This window comes from Amblyraja radiata, chromosome X, assembly GCF_010909765.2.
Source record: "Amblyraja radiata isolate CabotCenter1 chromosome X, sAmbRad1.1.pri, whole genome shotgun sequence".
Lineage (NCBI taxonomy): Eukaryota > Metazoa > Chordata > Chondrichthyes > Rajiformes > Rajidae > Amblyraja > Amblyraja radiata.
Window position 1 is genome coordinate 5584637 of NC_045999.1, and position 19266 is coordinate 5603902.

The 19266-nt window shown below is 42.3% G+C and overlaps 1 protein-coding gene across 2 annotated transcripts in view; it reads right to left on the reverse strand.

Moving 5' to 3' along the window:
* The window catches only part of scaper (S-phase cyclin A associated protein in the ER), a 228012-nt gene extending 210378 nt beyond the window's left edge, over nt 1–17634 (reverse strand). The window contains exons 1-2 of one of the 2 annotated variants that reach the window (XM_033015029.1): nt 17212–17634; nt 751–868 (exon numbers count right to left, since the gene is read on the reverse strand). In XM_033015029.1, the coding sequence (XP_032870920.1) occupies nt 751–868; nt 17212–17469 (376 nt within the window). In that variant the 5' untranslated portion in view covers nt 17470–17634. The remainder of the gene's footprint in view (nt 1–750; nt 869–17211) is intronic. The other variant, XM_033015028.1, reaches the window with a different exon arrangement.
* Nucleotides 17635–19266: the final 1632 nt, after the last annotated feature.

The following is a 19266-nucleotide window of genomic DNA, read 5'->3' on the forward strand; positions in this document are numbered from 1 at the left end:
TCAGCCACGAATATAGTCAGTGCCTATTCCTGCACTCTTGAGATTAGAAGAATTAGATTATCTAATTGAAATATAAAATTCGCACAGCAATTGGCAGGATAGATAGAGAGATGGCATATCTTTTAACTGAGGAATGTAGAACTAGAAGACAAAGTATCAAAGGAAGTCGCTGTCATTCAACGCTGGGATAAAGAGGATTTTTTTGCAACCACAAGGACCTAATCATTGGAGTTCTCTGGGTCAATAGGGCTGTGATGGCTCAGTCACTGAGTATATTCAAGATTAAGATCGGTAAATCTTTTAGATGTTAAGTAAATCAACAGATATGGGGTTAATGCTGTAAAGTGGAACAGAGATTAAACAGCAGTCGTGATCTTGTTGAATGGCAAAGCAGTTATCAGAGCCAAATACAGACTATCACTTCCAAGTTCTTCTGTCACTGAACGCCAACATCCTTGTGTGGTTGCCTATGCCAGATGCTCTCTCATCTAAAGCCAACAGTGACAGACTGGCAAATGGCAGGCTTTCCAGGTTTAGAATACAATTAGAAAATTGAGTACTTAAGTTGTCTGTCAGGTATTGAAGGCCGTCCACAGCGTCCAGCTTTCTCCCCAAATGTCGAGTCTTCCACTTTTGTAACCCAATTCACAATTTTAAGACCGCCCAACAAAACATTACAGGCAGAGAATTTAGGTTTGAACTGCAATCATCGTTGTAACATATGCAGAAAATAAATAATTTAGAACTTACCATCATCATCTTTACTTTCCAAGGGAACACTCCACGCAATCAGGTTTCTAGCTGCCCGTCCTTCTTGTGCCACTATTTTTCGGACTTTGTCGTGGCTATTGGATCGCTGGAACAAAGCCTAAAAGAATTTTAAAATATCTAACATGAACTAATGCCACATGACTAAAAATACATTACTTCCATTCCTCAAATGCTTGCTCACTATCCATTCAGTGTTCAATATTCTCTGCCATAATGCCTTTGATCCATTATTAAAGCGGCAGACACAACCTCCACGGCTCTACACTCAACCTTGGAGCACAGGATAACAAGGCCACCTCTGTCAGTCAGACTCCTATTTATTGACTATAGCTCCACCTTCAATATCATAATTGCAACAAAGCTCATCTCCAAATACCTGGACCGAGGACTCAGCACCTCCCTCTGCAAATGGATCCTTGACTTCCTGACCCATTAACCGCAATCAATAAGGACAGGTGACAAAACATCCTCCACGATAATTCTCAACAGCAGTGCCCAGCAAGGATGCGTTCTCAGTCCCTTACTACACTATAAAATGTGTACAACACTTGATAGAATAGATAGAGAGATGGCATTTCTCCTGGGTCTGAAGAAGGATCTCGACCCGAAACGTCACCTTTTCCTTCGCTCCATAGATGCTGCCTCACCCGCTGAGTTTCTCCAGCATTTTTATCTACCTTTCTCCTGGCTAAGGCATCTAGAACATGAAGATGAAGTATCAAAATAAGTAGCTGTCCTTTCATGGATGAGATAGGAAGGTTTTTTTGCAACAACCAAAGACCAAATCATTGGAGTTCTCAGGTTAATAGGGTTGTGCGGCCAAATTCTGCTCTAATTCCGTTCACAAGTATGCAGATGACATCAACATATAGGGCCAAATTTCAAACAATACAAGTCGGACTAAAGGACGGAAATAGAGAACGTAGAAGGAGAGAAAGTCAAGAGTGTTTTATTGTTATATGTCATAAAACAGAACAATTAAATTCTTACTTGCATGATGTCAAAACAACCTTGCCTTTGTAGAGGCACAAACGTCGTGAATAAATGGTTTCTTTATTCAGGCATTTTAGTTTAGATATACATGTACGTTTAGTACTCTAACATAATAATCATTGTTGTTGCTGAGAGGCTGTTGCCTCATGGGCTCGAGCTGTGCTCCTGCTGAGGTGGCAGGACACTCTCATGAAGAGTGAGGAAGGGCGAGAGAGAGAGGGTTGTCCTGGGGTACGTTATATATACACCAGGACCCCTATACCGCGTGACAACTCCTCCCTGTCATTGCCCAGTCACGTGACCCTACCCCCGACTGCTGAGGGTGCGTGTAGCTAGTGGCACAACCACACCTTTAATGTCAACAAAACAAAGGACCAGGTCATCGACTTCATGAAGCAGGATGAAGTACACATCTCAGTTTGCATCCGTGATGCTGAAGTGGAGATGGTCGAGAGCTTCAAATTCCAAGGTGTAATTACCACCAATAATTTGTCCTGGTCCAACCACTTTGATGCCATGGCTAATAAATCACAAATACCTCTGGAAGGCTAAGGAAATTCGGCATGTCTCCAATGACTCCTACAATTTTCTACAGATGCACTAGAGAAAGCAAGCTATCTGGATGCATCGCACCTTGGTATGGCAATTGCTCGGTTCAAGACTGCACAAAATTTCAGGGAGTTGTGAACACAGCCCAGTCCATCATACAAACCATCTAACCTCCTCCCCAACGACTCGATCCCTACTTCACTCTATCTTGGGAATGCAGCCAACGTAATCAAGCACCACTCACAACCCAGTTATTCTGTCTTCTCCTCTCTCCTGTCGGGCAAAAGATACAAAAGTTTGAAAACACATACTACCAGATTCAAGTACAGCTTCTCCCTCGCCATTATCAGACTGTTGACTCTCATATGCTAAGGATAATTTCCTAACCTTCCAATCTACTTTGTTACAGCCTTTGCACTTTTTTTATTCTCTACACTTTCTCTGTAGCTGTAGCTCTATATTATGCACTGTGTATTCTCTTTTGCACAACTTGATGTACACAAGTATGGTACGATTGCTTGGATAGCAAACAAAACTGTACCTTGCTAACCGTAGTGATAATAAACCAAAACATGAGGCACATCACTTGGTATCTAGGTCTTTTTTTTTTTCATATCGCCCAAATCGGGTGAGAAAAGATCCCGAATAATATCTCTCCTGCTAAAGCAGTTGCACCTCATGTGATAGCTCAAAGATGGCAATGGAAAAATGATCGACATTATGGATGTCATATCCACGTCTGATCCTGTTCTTACCTGCAATTTGGAAAATAGTAGACTCTACAGTAAAAGAATGAAAACTGAACCAAAATGACCTTACACATGATAATTCTAGTATGTTTAAGAAGAGAGACACCAACTAAGATAGAAGCAAATGCTAGAAATCCACAATGAAAATAAAGTGATAGATATATTCATCAGGTCAAACAGGTGACATGAGGAGAGAGAAGTGGCCACTGCTTTTCTCCTTACTGCTGGTGCATGACAAGGTTGTTGAGGATCAATTAACACATTAAAAATTGGATAAGTGCAGAAAAATCAAACCATACTTGGGCAATGAATTACTCTGTCAAGATATCGCTGGAGCTTTTATATTGGAGGTCATTTTTTTTTAAATGAAAGGAGAGAGCAACAGAGTGGAAAGGAAATGAGTGGGGAAAGTCTGACCATGAAGCAACAGAACGTAATGGACACCCAAGATAAGCCTCTTGTAAAGACCTACTGTTGGAGTAACATTAGGCAGCAGGTGCATTACGCAGTTTTTCCTCTCTGCGGATCCAAAATTAACACTCCCAAATTCTCCTGCCATCCCCCTACACCAGTGGTAATTTTTACGAGCCATTTAATCTACCAATCACTATACATTTGGGATGTGGAAGGAAACTGAAGATAGTTTCAGTGAGAAGGTAAACCCACACGGTGACAGGTAGAACAGGACACAGGGAGCAAGATTAGTGCACTGGGTGGCAGGAGAATCAGGGAGAGTTAATGGGACATGAGGGATTAGGTCACAGGGAAACTAAGTGGAGGCAGTGGATTGATCTGAGAGCCAGCAAAGACTTAATGGACTGAATGTTCTCTTTCTATATTGTGAGGAAATGTTAAAAAAAATAGTATAAAGTATATTTGTGGACATCAAGTAAATCATGAGAAATTAATCTGTCAAAAATTGGAATTGAATATGAACAATTTTTTACAATTTTATTAAGTAGTGGCCCAGAGGAGAGGGGCATAATGCTCGTTAAAATATTAATCTTAAAAGAAAATTCACTTTACTCAAGTTCACGTTTACAAAAGCAGATAACAAAACACAAGTTATAAGCAAACATCTGTGGGGTTTAAATATTGATACAATAAAAATTTACTGCAGGAGAGATTAGGTTTAGTGTAATTTAATTTCAAAACTTGCTAATATGCTGCAGCTGTGTAAGCATCACTATACTTGAACAGGTTTGAAGCAATTTTCCATCGCAAAGAGCAAATTGAGGAGAGACTAATCTTTTCAGATTATGCAAGGTCTCAAAGCATACTTTAGCACACATGACCAAATCCCAAAAATGGAGATTATGGATTTATTTGGCAATTTTGTATTTATAAAGGAACAGCATCTCATATTTCGCTTGGGCAGGTCACAACCCAAGGGTATGAATATTGATTTCTCTAACTTCAAGTAAACCCTGCATTCCCTCTCTCTCCATCCCTCCCCCACCCAAGTCATACCAGTCGTCTTGCTGAATCTCATTGTCTGCACTAATTCTCACCTAACAAACAGCTAACAAAGGTAGGTACACAAAATTGCTGGGGAAACTCAGCGGGTGCAGCAGCATCTATGGAGCGAAGGAAATAGGCGACGTTTCGGGCCGAAACCCTTCTTCAGACTGAAGAAGGGTTTCGGCCCGAAACGTCGCCTATTTCCTTCGCTCCATAGATGCTGCTACACCCGCTGAGTTTCCCCAGCAATTTTGTGTACCTTCGATATTCCAGCATCTGCAGTTCCCTTGTGAACACAGCTAACAAAGGTATGTTTCTTTTATCATCGTTACTTTATTGTACATCTTTCATTCATTTGTTCTATATCTCTCTTCATCACTGTCTATATCTCTAGTTTCCCTTTCCCCTGGCTCAGTCTGAAGTAGGCTCTCGACCCAAAACATCACCTATTCCTTTTCTCCAGAGATGCTATCTGACCAGCTGAGTTACTCCAGCTTTTTGTGTCTATCTTCGGTTCAAACCAGCATCTGCAGTTCCTTCCTACACTATTAGAAGTTCGTTTTGGATATTCGATGGAGATTGATAGGAGTTTGGTTATTAAAGGAACCAAGGAACATGGGTTTTATATGGGAAAAGTGAGACTAATGTCTCATTTGATCTAATGATCAATGATCAGGCATGATCTAATTGAATCAATTTGATCTAATGATCAGGCATGATCTAAAAGAATGGCAAAGAAAGAACAATGACCAAATAGCACCCTTTTTGTGTGAATTGGAAAGGTGGAAGGAGGCTCATGAAGATTCCAATACTAACAATGGCTGGTTGGGATCAATGAGCAGATTCTCTAAATAGGCTGTAATTCTGCTACAGATTTTGATATGAAAGCAACATAACTTGGGGTTTCCATTGAAATTAATTGGCAGCACAGTGGAATCCCCTTAGATTTCAAAGTAGTAATAGAGCATAGAACAGTACAGCACAGGAACAGGCCCTTCAGCCCACAATGTCAGTGCCAATGATAATGCCAAATTAATACTTATCTCCTCTGCCTGCATGTGATCCCTATCGCTGCATATCTATTTGTCTCTCAAAAAGCCTCCTAAATACCACTATCGTATCTGCCTCCGCCACCACCCCTGGTACCACGTTTCAGCCACCCATCTTTCATTGAGAAAAGCTGACAAGAACAGTTTTCAGTCGACAAGCAAATATAATTGGTGGTCATAGGACTGTATTGCAGAGCAATTATTTACTTTCAAAACTGTGTGTGTGTGTGTGTGTGTGTGTGTGTGTGTGTGTGTGTGTGTGTGTGTGTGTGTGTGTGTGTGTGTGTGTGTGTGTGTGTGTGTGTGTGTGTGTGTGTGTGTGTGTGTGTGTGTGTGTGAGAATACAGACTGAGAGAGTTGGTGGTTGGTTACTGGGTTGAGGAGTTGACAAAGATTAGAGGTGAAAAGGAGACTAAAGGGTGTCAGATAAGGAGAGAGGAGGAGTCAGGGTTGGAAATGTAAAGCTTTGCACTTTACAATACACTCCCCTTCTTCTCTATTTATCTGACACACTTTATCTCCTTCACGCCTCTAGCCTTCAGCACTTATTCAGTCTTTTGCAACCAGCAATGGCCTGGATGGCTGACTTCTGTGTGTAGGAAGGAACTACAGATGCTGGACACAAAAAGCTGGAGTAACTCAGCGGGTCAGACAGCATCTCTGGAGAAAAGGAATAGGTGACTTTTCAGGTTGAGATCCTTCTTCAGACTGATTCCCCTGACTCTCAGTCTGAAGAAGGGTCTCGACCCGAAACGTCACCTATTCCTTTTCTCCAGCGACGCTATCTGACCCCGCTGAATTACTCCAGCTTTTTGTGTCCAACTTTGGCTGACTTCTCTGTTTCAACATTTTCTACAATATCGGGGGCTAATAATTTAATTTGGACGTTGCAACCAGAATGCGTATAAATTTCAAACGACCTTATAAACCTGTAATGAAACACTAAAACAAAGCAGAATCAAAGCAGTGTACAATAAATAAGAGCACAAATGAAAGAAAGTGAACTGGCAAAGCTACTCGAGTACTCAGACTATAGGTTTACATGAGGGGCTGCTTGGCTGAATGGACTACCACAGTCATAGAAACATAGAAACATAGAAATTAGGTGCAGGAGTAGGCCATTCGGCCCTTCGAGCCTGCACCGCCATTCAATATGATCATGGATGATCATCCAACTCAGTATCCCGTACCTGCCTTCTCTCCATACCCTCTGATCCCCTTAGCCACAAGGGCCACATCTAACTCCCTCTTAAATATAGCCAATGATCTGGCCTTGACTACCCTCTGTGGCAGAGAGTTCCAGAGATTCACCACTCTCTGTGTGAAAAAAGTTCTTCTCATCTCGGTTTTAAAGGATTTCCCCCTTATCCTTAAGCTGTGACCCCTTGTCCTGGACTTCCCCAACATCGGGAGCAATCTTCCTGCATCTAGCCTGTCCAACCCCTTAAGAATTTTATAAGTTTCTATAAGATCCCCTCTCAATCTCCTAAATTCTAGAGAGTATAAACCAAGTCTATCCAGTCTTTCTTCATAAGACAGTCCTGACATCCCAGGAATCAGTCTGGTGAACCTTCTCTGCACTCCCTCTAGGGCAATAATGTCCTTCCTCAGATTTGGAGACCAAAACTGTACGCAATACTCCAGGTGTGGTCTCACCAAGACCCTGTACAACTGCAGTAGAACCTCCCTGCTCCTATACTCAAATCCTTTTGCTATGAAAGCTAGCATACCATTCGCTTTCTTCACTGCCTGCTGCACCTGCATGCCTACTTTCAATGTGGCTGTGGTTATGAGATGATGGCGCAGGTCAGAAGGGTTTCGGCCCGAAACGTCGCCTATTTCCTTCGCTCCATAGATGCTGCTGCACCCGCTGAGTTTCCCCAGCAATTTTGTGTACCTTGCCTACTTTCAATGACTGGTGTACCATGACACCCAGGTCTCGCTGCAGCTCCCCTTTTCCTAGTCGGCCACCATTTAGATAATAGTCTGCTTTCCTGTTTTTGCCTCCAAAATGGATAACCTCACATTTATCCACATTATACTGCATCTGCCAAACATTTGCCCACTCACCCAGCCTATCCAAGTCACCTTGCAGTCTCCTAGCATCCTCCTGACAGCTAACACTGCCCCCCAGCTTAGTGTCATCCGCAAACTTGGAGATATTGCCTTCAATTCCCTCATCCAGATCATCAATATATATTGTAAATAGCTGGGGTCCCAGCACTGAGCCTTGCGGTACCCCACTAGTCACTGCCTGCCATTGTGAAAAGGACCCGTTTACTCCTACTCTTTGCTTCCTGTTTGCCAGCCAGTTCTCTATCCACATCAATACTGAACCCCCAATGCCGTGTGCTTTAAGTTTGTATACTAATCTCTTAAGTGGGACCTTGTCGAAAGCCTTCTGGAAGTCCAGATACACCACATCCACTGGTCCTCCCCTATCCACGCTACTAGTTACATCCTCGAAAAATTCTATAAGATTCGTCAGACATGATTTACCTTTTGTAAATCCATGCTGACTTTGTCCAATGATTTCACCACTTTCCAAATGTGCTGCTATCCCATCTTTAATAACTGACTCTAGTAGTTTCCCCACTACCGATGTTAGACTAACTGGTCTGTAATTCCCCGTTTTCTCTCTCCCTCCCTTCTTAAAAAGTGGGGTTACGTTTGCTACCCGCCAATCCTCAGGAACTACTCCAGAATCTAAAGAGTTTTGAAAGATTATTACTAATGCATCCACTATTTCTGGAGCTACTTCCTTAAGTACTCTGGGATGCAGCCTATCTGGCCCTGGGGATTTATCGGCCTTTAATCCATTCAATGTACCCAACACCACTTCCCGGCTAACCTGGATTTCACTCAATTCCTCCAACTCCTTTGACCCGCGGTCCCCTGCTATTTCCGGCAGATTATTTATGTCTTCCTTAGTGAAGACGGAACCAAAGTAGTTATTCAATTGGTCCGCCATATCCTTGTTCCCCATGATCAACTCACCTGTTTCTGACTGCAAGGGACCTACGTTTGTTTTAACTAATCTCTTTCTTTTCACATAACAATAAAAACTTTTGCAGTCAGTTTTTATGTTCCCTGCTGGTTTTCTTTCATAATCTATTTTTCCTTTCCTAATTAAGCCCTTTGTCCTCCTCTGCTGGTCTCTGAATTTCTCCCAGTCCTCCGGTATGCTGCTTTTTCTGGCTAATTTGTACGCATCATCCTTCGCTTTGATACTATCCCTGATTTCCCTTGTTATCCACGGATGTACTACCTTCCCTGATTTATTCTTTTGCCAAACTGGGATGAACAATTTTTGTAGTTCATCCATGCAGTCTTTAAATGTCTTCCATTGCATATCCACCGTCAACCCTTTTAGAATTAATTGCCAGTCAATCTTGGCCAATTCACGTCTCATACCCTCAAAGTTACCTTTCTTTAAGTTCAGAACCATTGTTTCTGAATTAACAATGTCACTCTCCATCCTAATGAAGAACTCAACCATATTATGGTCACTCTTGCCCAAGGGGGCACGTACAACAAGACTGCTAACTAACCCTTCCTCATTACTCAATACCCAGTCTAAAATAGCCTGCTCTCTCGTTGGTTCCTCTACATGTTGATTTAGATAACTATCCCGCATACATTCCAAGAAATCCTCTTCCTCAGCACCCCTGCCAATTTGATTCACCCAATCTATATGTAGATTGAAGTCACCCATTATAACGGTTTTGCCTTTGTCGCACGCATTTCTAATTTCCTGTTTGATACCATCTCCAACTTCACTACTACTGTTAGGTGGCCTGTACACAACACGCACCAGCGTTTTCTGCCCCTTAGTGTTTCGCAGCTCTACCCATACCGATTCCACATCCTCCAAACTAATGTCCTTCCTTTCCATTGCGTTAATCTCCTCTCTAATCAGCAACGCTACCCCACCTCCTTTTCCTTTCTCTCTATCCCTCCTGAATATTGAATATCCCTGGATGTTCAGCTCCCAGCCTTGGTCACCCTGGAGCCATGTCTCCGTGATCCCAACTATATCATAGTCATTAATAGCTATCTGCACATTCAACTCATCCACCTTATTACGAATGCTCCTTGCATTGAGACACAAAGCCTTCAGGCTTGTTTTTACAACACTCTTACCCCTTATACAATTATGTTGAAAAGTGGCCCTTTTTGATTTTTGCCCTGGTTTTGTCTGCCTGCCACTTTTACTTTTCACCTTGCTACCTATTGCTTCTACCCTCATTTTACACCCCTCTGTCTCTACGCTCACACATTTAAGAAACCCTTTCCCTTTAACTCCATCCTCCACTATCCCATTCGACACGCCACCCCCCTTATTCAGTTTAAAACCACATGCATGCTCACAATTAAAGAATGGTCAATTGAGGAAGATACAACAGTAAATCAACAAAACTTACAATGCTTAATGCAGAGATGGGAGAGGAAATTAGTGGCCAAATAGGTACAATTTGTACATAATAATCAGAAAATAAAGGGAAACTGTCAGCAATTTTTTGAAAGAGAGAGTGAACCTGCAAGTATATGTTGACTAAGCACTTCCATGCTATATTCAGTCAACACCATAAATAGTTTCTTCATCGCAACTTTAAACTATATTAATATTTACGATGCATGTCTGTCAGCTGTTCTCTTGTCAAACAGATAGAGAAACTAATCTTCCATTCAGGCAGAGAATTTTATTCATTCTAACCATATTCCAAACTATAAATGATTGAAAATCCCCTACTAGAATAAAAGTACAAATGGATTATTACAGTGAAAATCAAGAGGAATTTGTAGCAATAACATCAGGTGATGATTTATAAGAGAGCATTTGATCTTTCCAAAAGTAGTCAAAAAGATACATAGAGGAAAATGTAGAGCCTACAAGTGGATTCTTCAGAATTCTCTTCCATCGAAGTACAGTACTTGCACAGGCTACAATTAAGGACACATTCTGTCTCTACCATTTCTAAAATATACTGTGCTTAATGAGATGATCATCTGACTGAACAAAAATAGACCTCTTTTCATCCTGCTTAGTTGTCCAACCACGTCAGCTTTCTCCTAATGATACAAACAGAAGTTCTTTTTGGAAAGAAACACAGACAATGTGACCTTCCGTCCTGCATGCTTCTTGAATTATAACTGATCTGCGGATTTGCCCACACAATTTGAGTGTATTTGACACTCTAAAGAGAGGTTATTCCTGCATTGCTGCACCATTATAATCTTTGATGACTTTGATCAGCAGCTGCAGACGAGAACGCTTCACCACCCAGATGATCACCTTCATGAAGGCCGGAGTGTAGCTGCCAAGAACCACAGCAGCCAGGAATCCGTCAGGAATCCTGGCGACTGCGCAGGACTGGCAGCTTTCTGTAGATCTGGTGAAACAGCTGAAGTTCCCACAGCACATTGCCACGACCACCCTGAGGCCAGACATCCTCCTGGTCTCAGAGGCGACCAAAAACATTGTCTTGTTGTAACTGACAGTGCAGAGGGAGGACTGTCTGGAGGAGGCCCACGAGAGGAAGAAGACCAAGTATAAAGAGCTGGTCATAGACTGCCGTAAGCAGGGCTGGAAGGCAAGGTGTATGCCCATCGACGTTGGCTGCAGAGGTTTTGCAGGGCAATCACTCTACAAAGCCTTGAGTGCACTGGGCATCAACGGAATGGAGAGTAGAAGAACCATCAAGAATACCACAGAGGCAGCGGAGAAAGCCTCGAGATGGCTCTGGATCAGGAGAGGAGGTCCATGGGGAGGAGCGAATGCCACCTGAACACGTCCTGGTCTGATCAACCACGGCTGGGTCACCTGGGTGAGGGTGTCTGATGTTGAAAGACCCGAAACACCCAATGACCGACCCCAATCAATGATTAGTATTTCAATGGGTTATTATTTAATAAATTAAATTTGCCTTCCAAATTTAACATGCGCAACTAAACTTCAAGTAACATTTGCCTTCCCTCTCTCTATCCCTCCCCCTTCCCAGTTCTCCAACTAGTCTGACTGTCCTTGTTTACATTATATATCTGTTTGCTTTGTTCTTACCTTCTCCTGGCTAACAATGATCGATTCTACATTTTCCTTGATCTCCATCCAATTTGTCTTGTTTTCACACCTGACTTTTCCTTATCTCTGTATCTCCCTTCCCCCGATTCAGTCTGAAGAAGGGTCTCGGCCCGAAACTTAACCCATTCCTTCTATCTAGAGATGCTGCTTGTCCCGCTGAGTTACTCCAGCATTTTAATCTTAATTAATTAGCATACTAACCAAGCTACCCTGCATCCTAAGATTCATGCACAAATAACATGCTTATAAAAAAAGATTAACTTTAGAGTAAAAACAAGAAACTGCAGATGCTGGTTTACAATAAAGATGTACTTTCAGTTTGTAAAAGGGTTCCGACCCGAAATGTCATCTATTCTTTTTCTCCAGAATTGCTGCCTGACCCACTGAGTTACTCCAGCATTTCATGTCTATCTCAGTCCCAGTAGTAATAAAACATGGAAACAGGCCCTTCGGCCCAGCTTGTTCATGCCGATCAAGATGCCCTGTCTGCATTTGTCCCACCTGCCCGCCTTTTGTCCATATCCCTCTATACCTTTCCTATCCGGCTTGGGGGGGGGACCGCTGTGAGGGAGGGGGAGAGCGTGGGGGGAGAACAAAGGGGGAGTCGGCACAGGATACTTTGTAACTTTGACAACGCTGTTTTTGTGGCGACTATTTGCAAACCTTAGGTATGCAAGCAAAGAATTTCACTGTGCCTTGTCACATGTGACAATAAAGTATTCCAATTCCTATCCATGTACCTGTCCAAATGTCCAAATGTCTTTAAAATGGTGTTTTAGTGTCTACCTGAACTACCTCTGCTGACAGCTCGTTCCATATACCCACCATGCTTTGTGTGAAAAGGTTACCCTCGGGTTCCGATTAAATATTTCCCCTCTCACTTGAGACCTCCATTCTCTGATTCTTGATTCCCCTCCTCTGGGTAAAAGACAGTGCATTCACCCCATCTATTCCCCTTCTGATCTCATACACCTCCAAGATCACCCCTCATCCTCCTGCACTCCAAGGAACAAACTCCCAGTCTGCCCAACCTTTGCCTATATTTCAGGCTCTCAAGTGGCTGCATCCTCATAAAACTTCTCTGCACTCTTTCCAGCTTAACAACATCCTTCCGATAGCTGTGTGACCAAAATTGAATCCCAAATTATTTCTATGAATAGAAAATGCAAAACAAATATCAAAGGACATCAGCAATGATACAATCAACACAGTCAAAAAACTTCACCGATGTTCCTTTCCTGCATGTCCTTTATTACTTATGCTTTTGAAGTTTCATTTCAGGCCAATAACTATTTCTCAATCAACTAATTAAATTGTAAATGCTGATAAACAATGATTATAAATGATCATATAAAGATCCAAAACAAGCAATTCCACTATGGCAATTGAGAAATCCAGTGTTAGTACCTGTACCAACAATCCCAAGATCAATGAGACCGACACAACACTGCTTCAAATGTATCCCTGCTACTGTAAATCAACAGGACACTTCTTCCCATTTTTCACATGATAGTCCCCAATGAAAACTCCTTCAAAAATATAATGAATTAATCACTTTCAACACAAAGTTTTCACAAAAAGCTTATCTGTTTTAGTTAGCAGTAGTAGGATAAATGCTGTACCAGGACCTAAAGAGAACTCTTTGAATTTTTCAACATCCATCTGAAATGACATCTGAAAAAAAGTTCTGACCCAGATGCTCTCCACAGATGTTTCCTGACTCACTGAATTACTCCAGCACTTTGTCTCTTTTTGTAAACCAACATCTGCAGTTCTTGGTTTCTACATCTGAAATGACAAACTCAGTTTCACAGCAATGCACTAAAAAATTACAGCAATGCAATTGAATTGCATTGGAAGGATCAGGCTAAATTGTGCGCTCAAGTTAGATGCGTCTGTAACATACTACAAACCCATAAGATAATTTGCCCCACAAGCTGTGTTGATCACAAATTATGTTCACAATAGATCCTTATACCCAACAAACAAAAGGAATTTAACAATTTGGACTGACCCAGAAGTAAATAAACTCCCATGCCCAATGCCTATTATTTACTTTTCCAAGCAGAGATGCCAGCAATAAGATGTTCACTGAATATTTCTACCATTTCCTTAATTCTACTCTCTCCCTGCCAAACATTTGTACTTGTAATTCAAAGCAAGTGTAAGCAGCAGGAGATGCACATGATTTCAGTTCAAAATGCAGCAGTCAACAGAAAGCAACAATAATCCAGATCTAGTGACCAGACTCCAGTGATTAGGGGCAGGCAATTATAGGTCGAAGTGCCACTCCAGATTTGAGCATACAATTACATCAGAACTAAGTGATCGAGAAAAAAAATAATGAGTAGGATTGGTGTGAGCAGCTGGAATCAAGTGAATCCTGGAGGAGTTTAGTTTAGAGATACAGCGCGGAAACAGGCCCTCCCGCCAACCGACAATTTTTACATTCACCAAGCCAATTAACCTACAAACCTGTACATCTTTGGAGTGTGGGAAGAAAACGAAGATCTCTGAGAAAACCCACGCATATCACAGGGAGAACGTACAAACTCCGTACGGACAGCACCCGTAGTCAGGATCTTAGTTAACTGGGTAAGTGGGCTGAGGAATGGCAAATAGAAGTTTATTCGGTTTAGTGCAAGGTATTGCATTTTGGAAAATCAAATTAGCTAGGACTTTCACTGTCAACAGTCAGGCACTGTGCAGTGTTATAAAGCTGAGAGTCCCAGGAGTACAATTACACAGTTCCTGAAAGTGGCAACAGATGGACAGCTTCATCAGTAAGGTATTGGTGAAAGGTATGAAGGTGAAAGCTTCATCAGTAAGGTATTGAGCATAAAAATTGAGACGTTATGTTGCAGTTGTACAAAACGTTGGTGAGGCTACACCAAGAATATTGCGTTCAGTTTAGGTCACCCTGCCAAAGCAAAAATACCTTTAAGCTGGAAAGAGAGCAGAAAATATTTTAGGATGATGCTACCACTTGAGCGGCTGAATTATCCAGATGAGTTTACGCATTTTTGGACTTTATTACTTGAAGCACAGAAGAGGTGATCTTACGGAGGTGTATAAAATCATGATGGCATGATAGTTAGGGTGAATGCACACAGCCTTTTTCCCCAGGACTAAGGAAATAAGAACAAGAGGGGGAAGATTCAATAGGTACCCGAGGGACAACTTTTTCCACACAGAGTGGTGGGCATATGGAATGAGCTGCCAGAGGAAGCATTTGAAGCAGGTACAATAACAAAATTTAAAAAGACATTTGGACAGGTCCATGGTTAGGGATGGTTTGGAGGGATACAGGCCAAACATGGACAAATGGGACTAGCATATATGGGCTTCTTGCTCAGCACGGATACATTAAACCATAGGAGCTGTTCCGTGCTGTACAACACTGACTCTACATATGGAATAACATCATTCCATTTTAAAGGGAGAGCATGAACATTTTAGCTCCAGAGAGAGCGGATAGGATCTCTGTTTCACATCTCACCTGAATGCACCTCAAAGAGTAACAATCCCTCAGTAATACACAACTGTGTTGCCCTAAAATTTCATTTTTCTCCAAACTAGAGTTGGATTTGAAAATATGACATACAGATTTAGAAGCAATTGAAAAACTGGGGCAACCCTGTGGAAAAACTGAACACCAAATTTACGATATTTCATTAAAAAAAACCCACAAAGTGCTGGAGTAACTCCACAAATCAGGAAATGTTTTTGTCATTGTATTATTTGTTTGTTTTTGTATGTTGAAATGTTTGTTACTTACTATGATGTCAACGGAGTACGATGTTTACATATCTATTGTGCTGCTGCAAGTAAGAATTTCATTCATTCATTTCGGGAGAAATAACAATGAAACCCTCTTGACTATCGAACATTAATGTATGTACTTCTCTGGATGATGGAAAAGCAAAAGGACATTCAAATGTATATTCAGATATTGTAATTTAGTTTGCAACCCAATCCATATTCCAGCAGTTTATGCGTTGAAAGTCTATACTGAAATACTGTACAAAACACCTGTTGAATGCTTTCACATTGTGATTATTAACGTACTAATTCATGTAAGGTTATCTTTCATTTTTCCATCGTTGAAATAATAACAATCACTTATGTTTAGATACCACTGTTAATGCAGTGAAACTTTAAGATGTTCCATGGGATTATTATCAGATTAAAAAAATGACACCAAGCTACATAAGGAGATATATTAGGATAGGTACCCAAATATTAAGGAACATCCTCAAGATGGAGAGGTAGAGTTGCAGAGGTTTAGGAAAGCCATTCGGTAAAATAGGCCTTGATAGCAAAAGGAGACTACTAACTTTAAGGTTGAAGAAGCAGCTAAAACTGGATTGCAATATATGGTATTGATAATTGGGCAGAGAGGATGTTTGAAAATAGATATTTAAAAAAAAGAAAGTGCTCATTAACCAGGGACTTATATAGAACAGCATCTACCGGGGTGATGGGCAAAGCAATCCTTCATCTATGTTGGAACAAAGCAATAGAGTAACATGATCTCAAGTTTATAGAGGATGGTGGGGCTCCACTCCACGATCCCTGGTGTAGGATACAAGTCACAGATGAGGCATGCCATGATTACATCCAAAATTTGGATGCAAAATTACATCCATAAACAAGGATGCGTTTAAACCAGAGATAAACATTTTGCTAGTTTTCCAAAGCCATTACATACAAAATAAAATGAAAATTAAAAGTATTATCAAAAGCTGTCAGTTTTCTCTTTTCCAGATTTTAAAAAAACATAATGGGATTGTAAAACTATTTATTTTAATCCACTAGGAACTAGGGTAGATTCAAATTAAATGTGACAATAAAGACATTAATCAGGGTAGATCACATAGGCAGCTTTAAGAGTTTAGCAAATTTGGAAGATAAAACAAAGCAGGTGGGGTTTAATATTCAATTCAGACATAAAATGAGACCACTAGGCTGTAACACTGAAATATGGCAAAAGAGTCGAGGGGATGGGGAGAGAGAACCAGGAGATACAATAAAATCGTATTCGCATCTTCAATGGCAAAGACTGCAGTGATGTTTGAGACAAAGGGTGCAAAATAATTTGCGATTCAAAAATGAAACCTATGCACGTAGTGGGATGTGATGCTACTCGGTGAGATCCGCTTGTGAAATTGACCGTTTGACAAAGGGCCCAAAAGGAGAGACAGTCCAGTTTGGACCTCTAATATTTAAAACTATCATCACAGATTTTTTTTAATAGGCCTGTCGGCTAATTGACGGAGATTGATTACAACGATTTGCGAAGTCCATTGTGGTTGCATCCTACGATGGAAGAAAGGGAACCGGTTGGGTTGTATTTATTCGTCTCGAAATTACTCAGGGTAAGGTGGAGATTGAAGGTGAAAATTAAAGCGTGTGCGTTGAATTATAACTGATTATTCACACACACACAGAGAGAGATACTGCCTGTAAGGGAAATTCATTCCGTTGTCTCTAATTGAGACAATGACAATAAATTGAATACAACAACAAGATAGAGACACACAATGGGTGCACCCACCTTAGAACTGCCGCTGCCCACCAGGCTCTTGCTCTTGCCCCCATACGAGGATCCCGAGCTGCCGCTGCCAGATCTCTCGCGTTCGTCTCCTCCAGGCCCCAGTTTAGGCCCCGGCCTGTCCCGGGTCTCGGCGCCGGCTCCAGCCTTGTGCTGCCCGCTCCTCTCACACCCGTCGCCGCCGCCCAGCAACGCGGCTTTCATCCCGGGCGCCAAATACTCGCGCCGCCTCCGGCCCTCGCTCCACGGCTCCTTGAACATTTCCTCTCAGTTGTTGTACCTTTAAGCTTACATTAATATAGATTTTTTTCTTATAAATGTGGAAGTAAATCGTTGTTTTTGTCGAAATCTCCCCCCCCCCCCGGTTACAATAACAAACAGCGTTCGGCCATTGACAGCTGCGCATCCAAACTTGACGTCGGGAACCAGCTTCCCCTGATTGACGCCGGCTTAGGCCAATCGCGGCGCAGGGCGTCTCCAACGTGGCGGGTCGCCCCCCGGCACCGTCCAATCGGGTCCCGGGATGTGGGCGGGACTAGGCGTGCGTCATGTTTGGTTGCACCGGCAGCATCGCCCGCTGTCAAGCAACGCTCCTCAAGCCAGCGCTCCCATTGGTCACATCGGGGTCAGCCTGCCCGGCGGGCCATGTGGCTGCCCCATTCAAACTAGAGGCGGGAAACAAGGGGTGACCAAAGATTATAGAGGAGCTCCTCTAGTATCTTTGGGGGTGACTGTGGTAGTGGTGGCAATGTGTGAAGGCGTGCAACAACAAGGCACTTAGAAACTAGTAAATCGAAGCAGACAAAATGTGTAGGAACTGCAGACAAAATGTTCTTTTCTCCAGAGATGCTGTCAGACCCAAAGATCTTATAGCGGAGCAGAGCGCTCCGCTATAGGATCTTTGGTCTGACCCGCTGAGTTACTCCAGGTTTTTGTGTCTATCTTAGGAACTGCAGATAGACAAAAGCCTTTGGCCAAAACTGCTGGAGAAACATAGAAAATAGGTGCAGGAGTAGGCCATTCGGCCCTTCGAGCCTGCACCGCCATTCAATATGATCATGGCTGATCATCCAACTCAGTATCCTGTACCTGCCTTCTCTCCATACCCCTGATCCCTTTAGCCACAAGGGCCACATCAAATCTCTCTTAAATATAGCCAATGAACTGGCCTCAACTACCTTCTGTGGCAGAGAATTCCAGAGACTCACCACTCTCTGTGAAAAATGTTTTCCTCCAGCCTTAGCGGGTGAGGCAGCATCTATGGAGTGAAGGAAATGGGCAACCTTTCGGGCCGAAACCCTTCTTCAGACTGAACTGCAGATGGTGGTTTACACCGAAGATAGGCACAAAATGCTGGAGTAACTCAGCGGGACAGGCCATATCTCTGGACAGAAGGAATTGGCAACCTTTCGGGCCGAAACCCTTCTTCAGACTGAACTGCAGATGCTGGTTTACACCGAAGATAGGCACAAAATGCTGGAGTAACTCAGCGGGACTGGCCACATCTCTGGACAGAAGGAATGGGCAATGTTTCGGGTCGAGGCCCATTCTTCAGATGAAGGGTCTCGACCCGAAATGTTGCTCATTCCTTCTCTCCAGAGATGCTGTTTATCTCACTGAGTTACTCCGGTATTTTGCGTCTAAATAGAAGCAGAAGTCGACAACAAAAGGTACAAATTGCTGGAGTAACTCCAGCTGCCCGAAGAATAATTCCAGCTGCCTGGGTGGGGGGAGGGGGCGCCAAGAGAACAAAGAGGAACCATTGTGGACTTTGCATACTTGTGTATGCAAAACAAATAATCTCACTCTCTGACATGTTGCATGTGATAATAAAGTTTCATTCATTTATTCATTCATTTAGTCAAGAATCCTGACCCGAAACGTCTTCTGGTCACGAGTGTTTTACGGAGCAATGAAAATCTTACTTGCAGCAGCATGTGTGAACATATGTGAACAGAGTACTCTGTAAACACTTTAATAAACAACAACAAAAGTTCAGTATATAAAAACAAACAAGCAATAATAGTGGAAAGACAAAAGCAAAGCCCCCCCAAAATC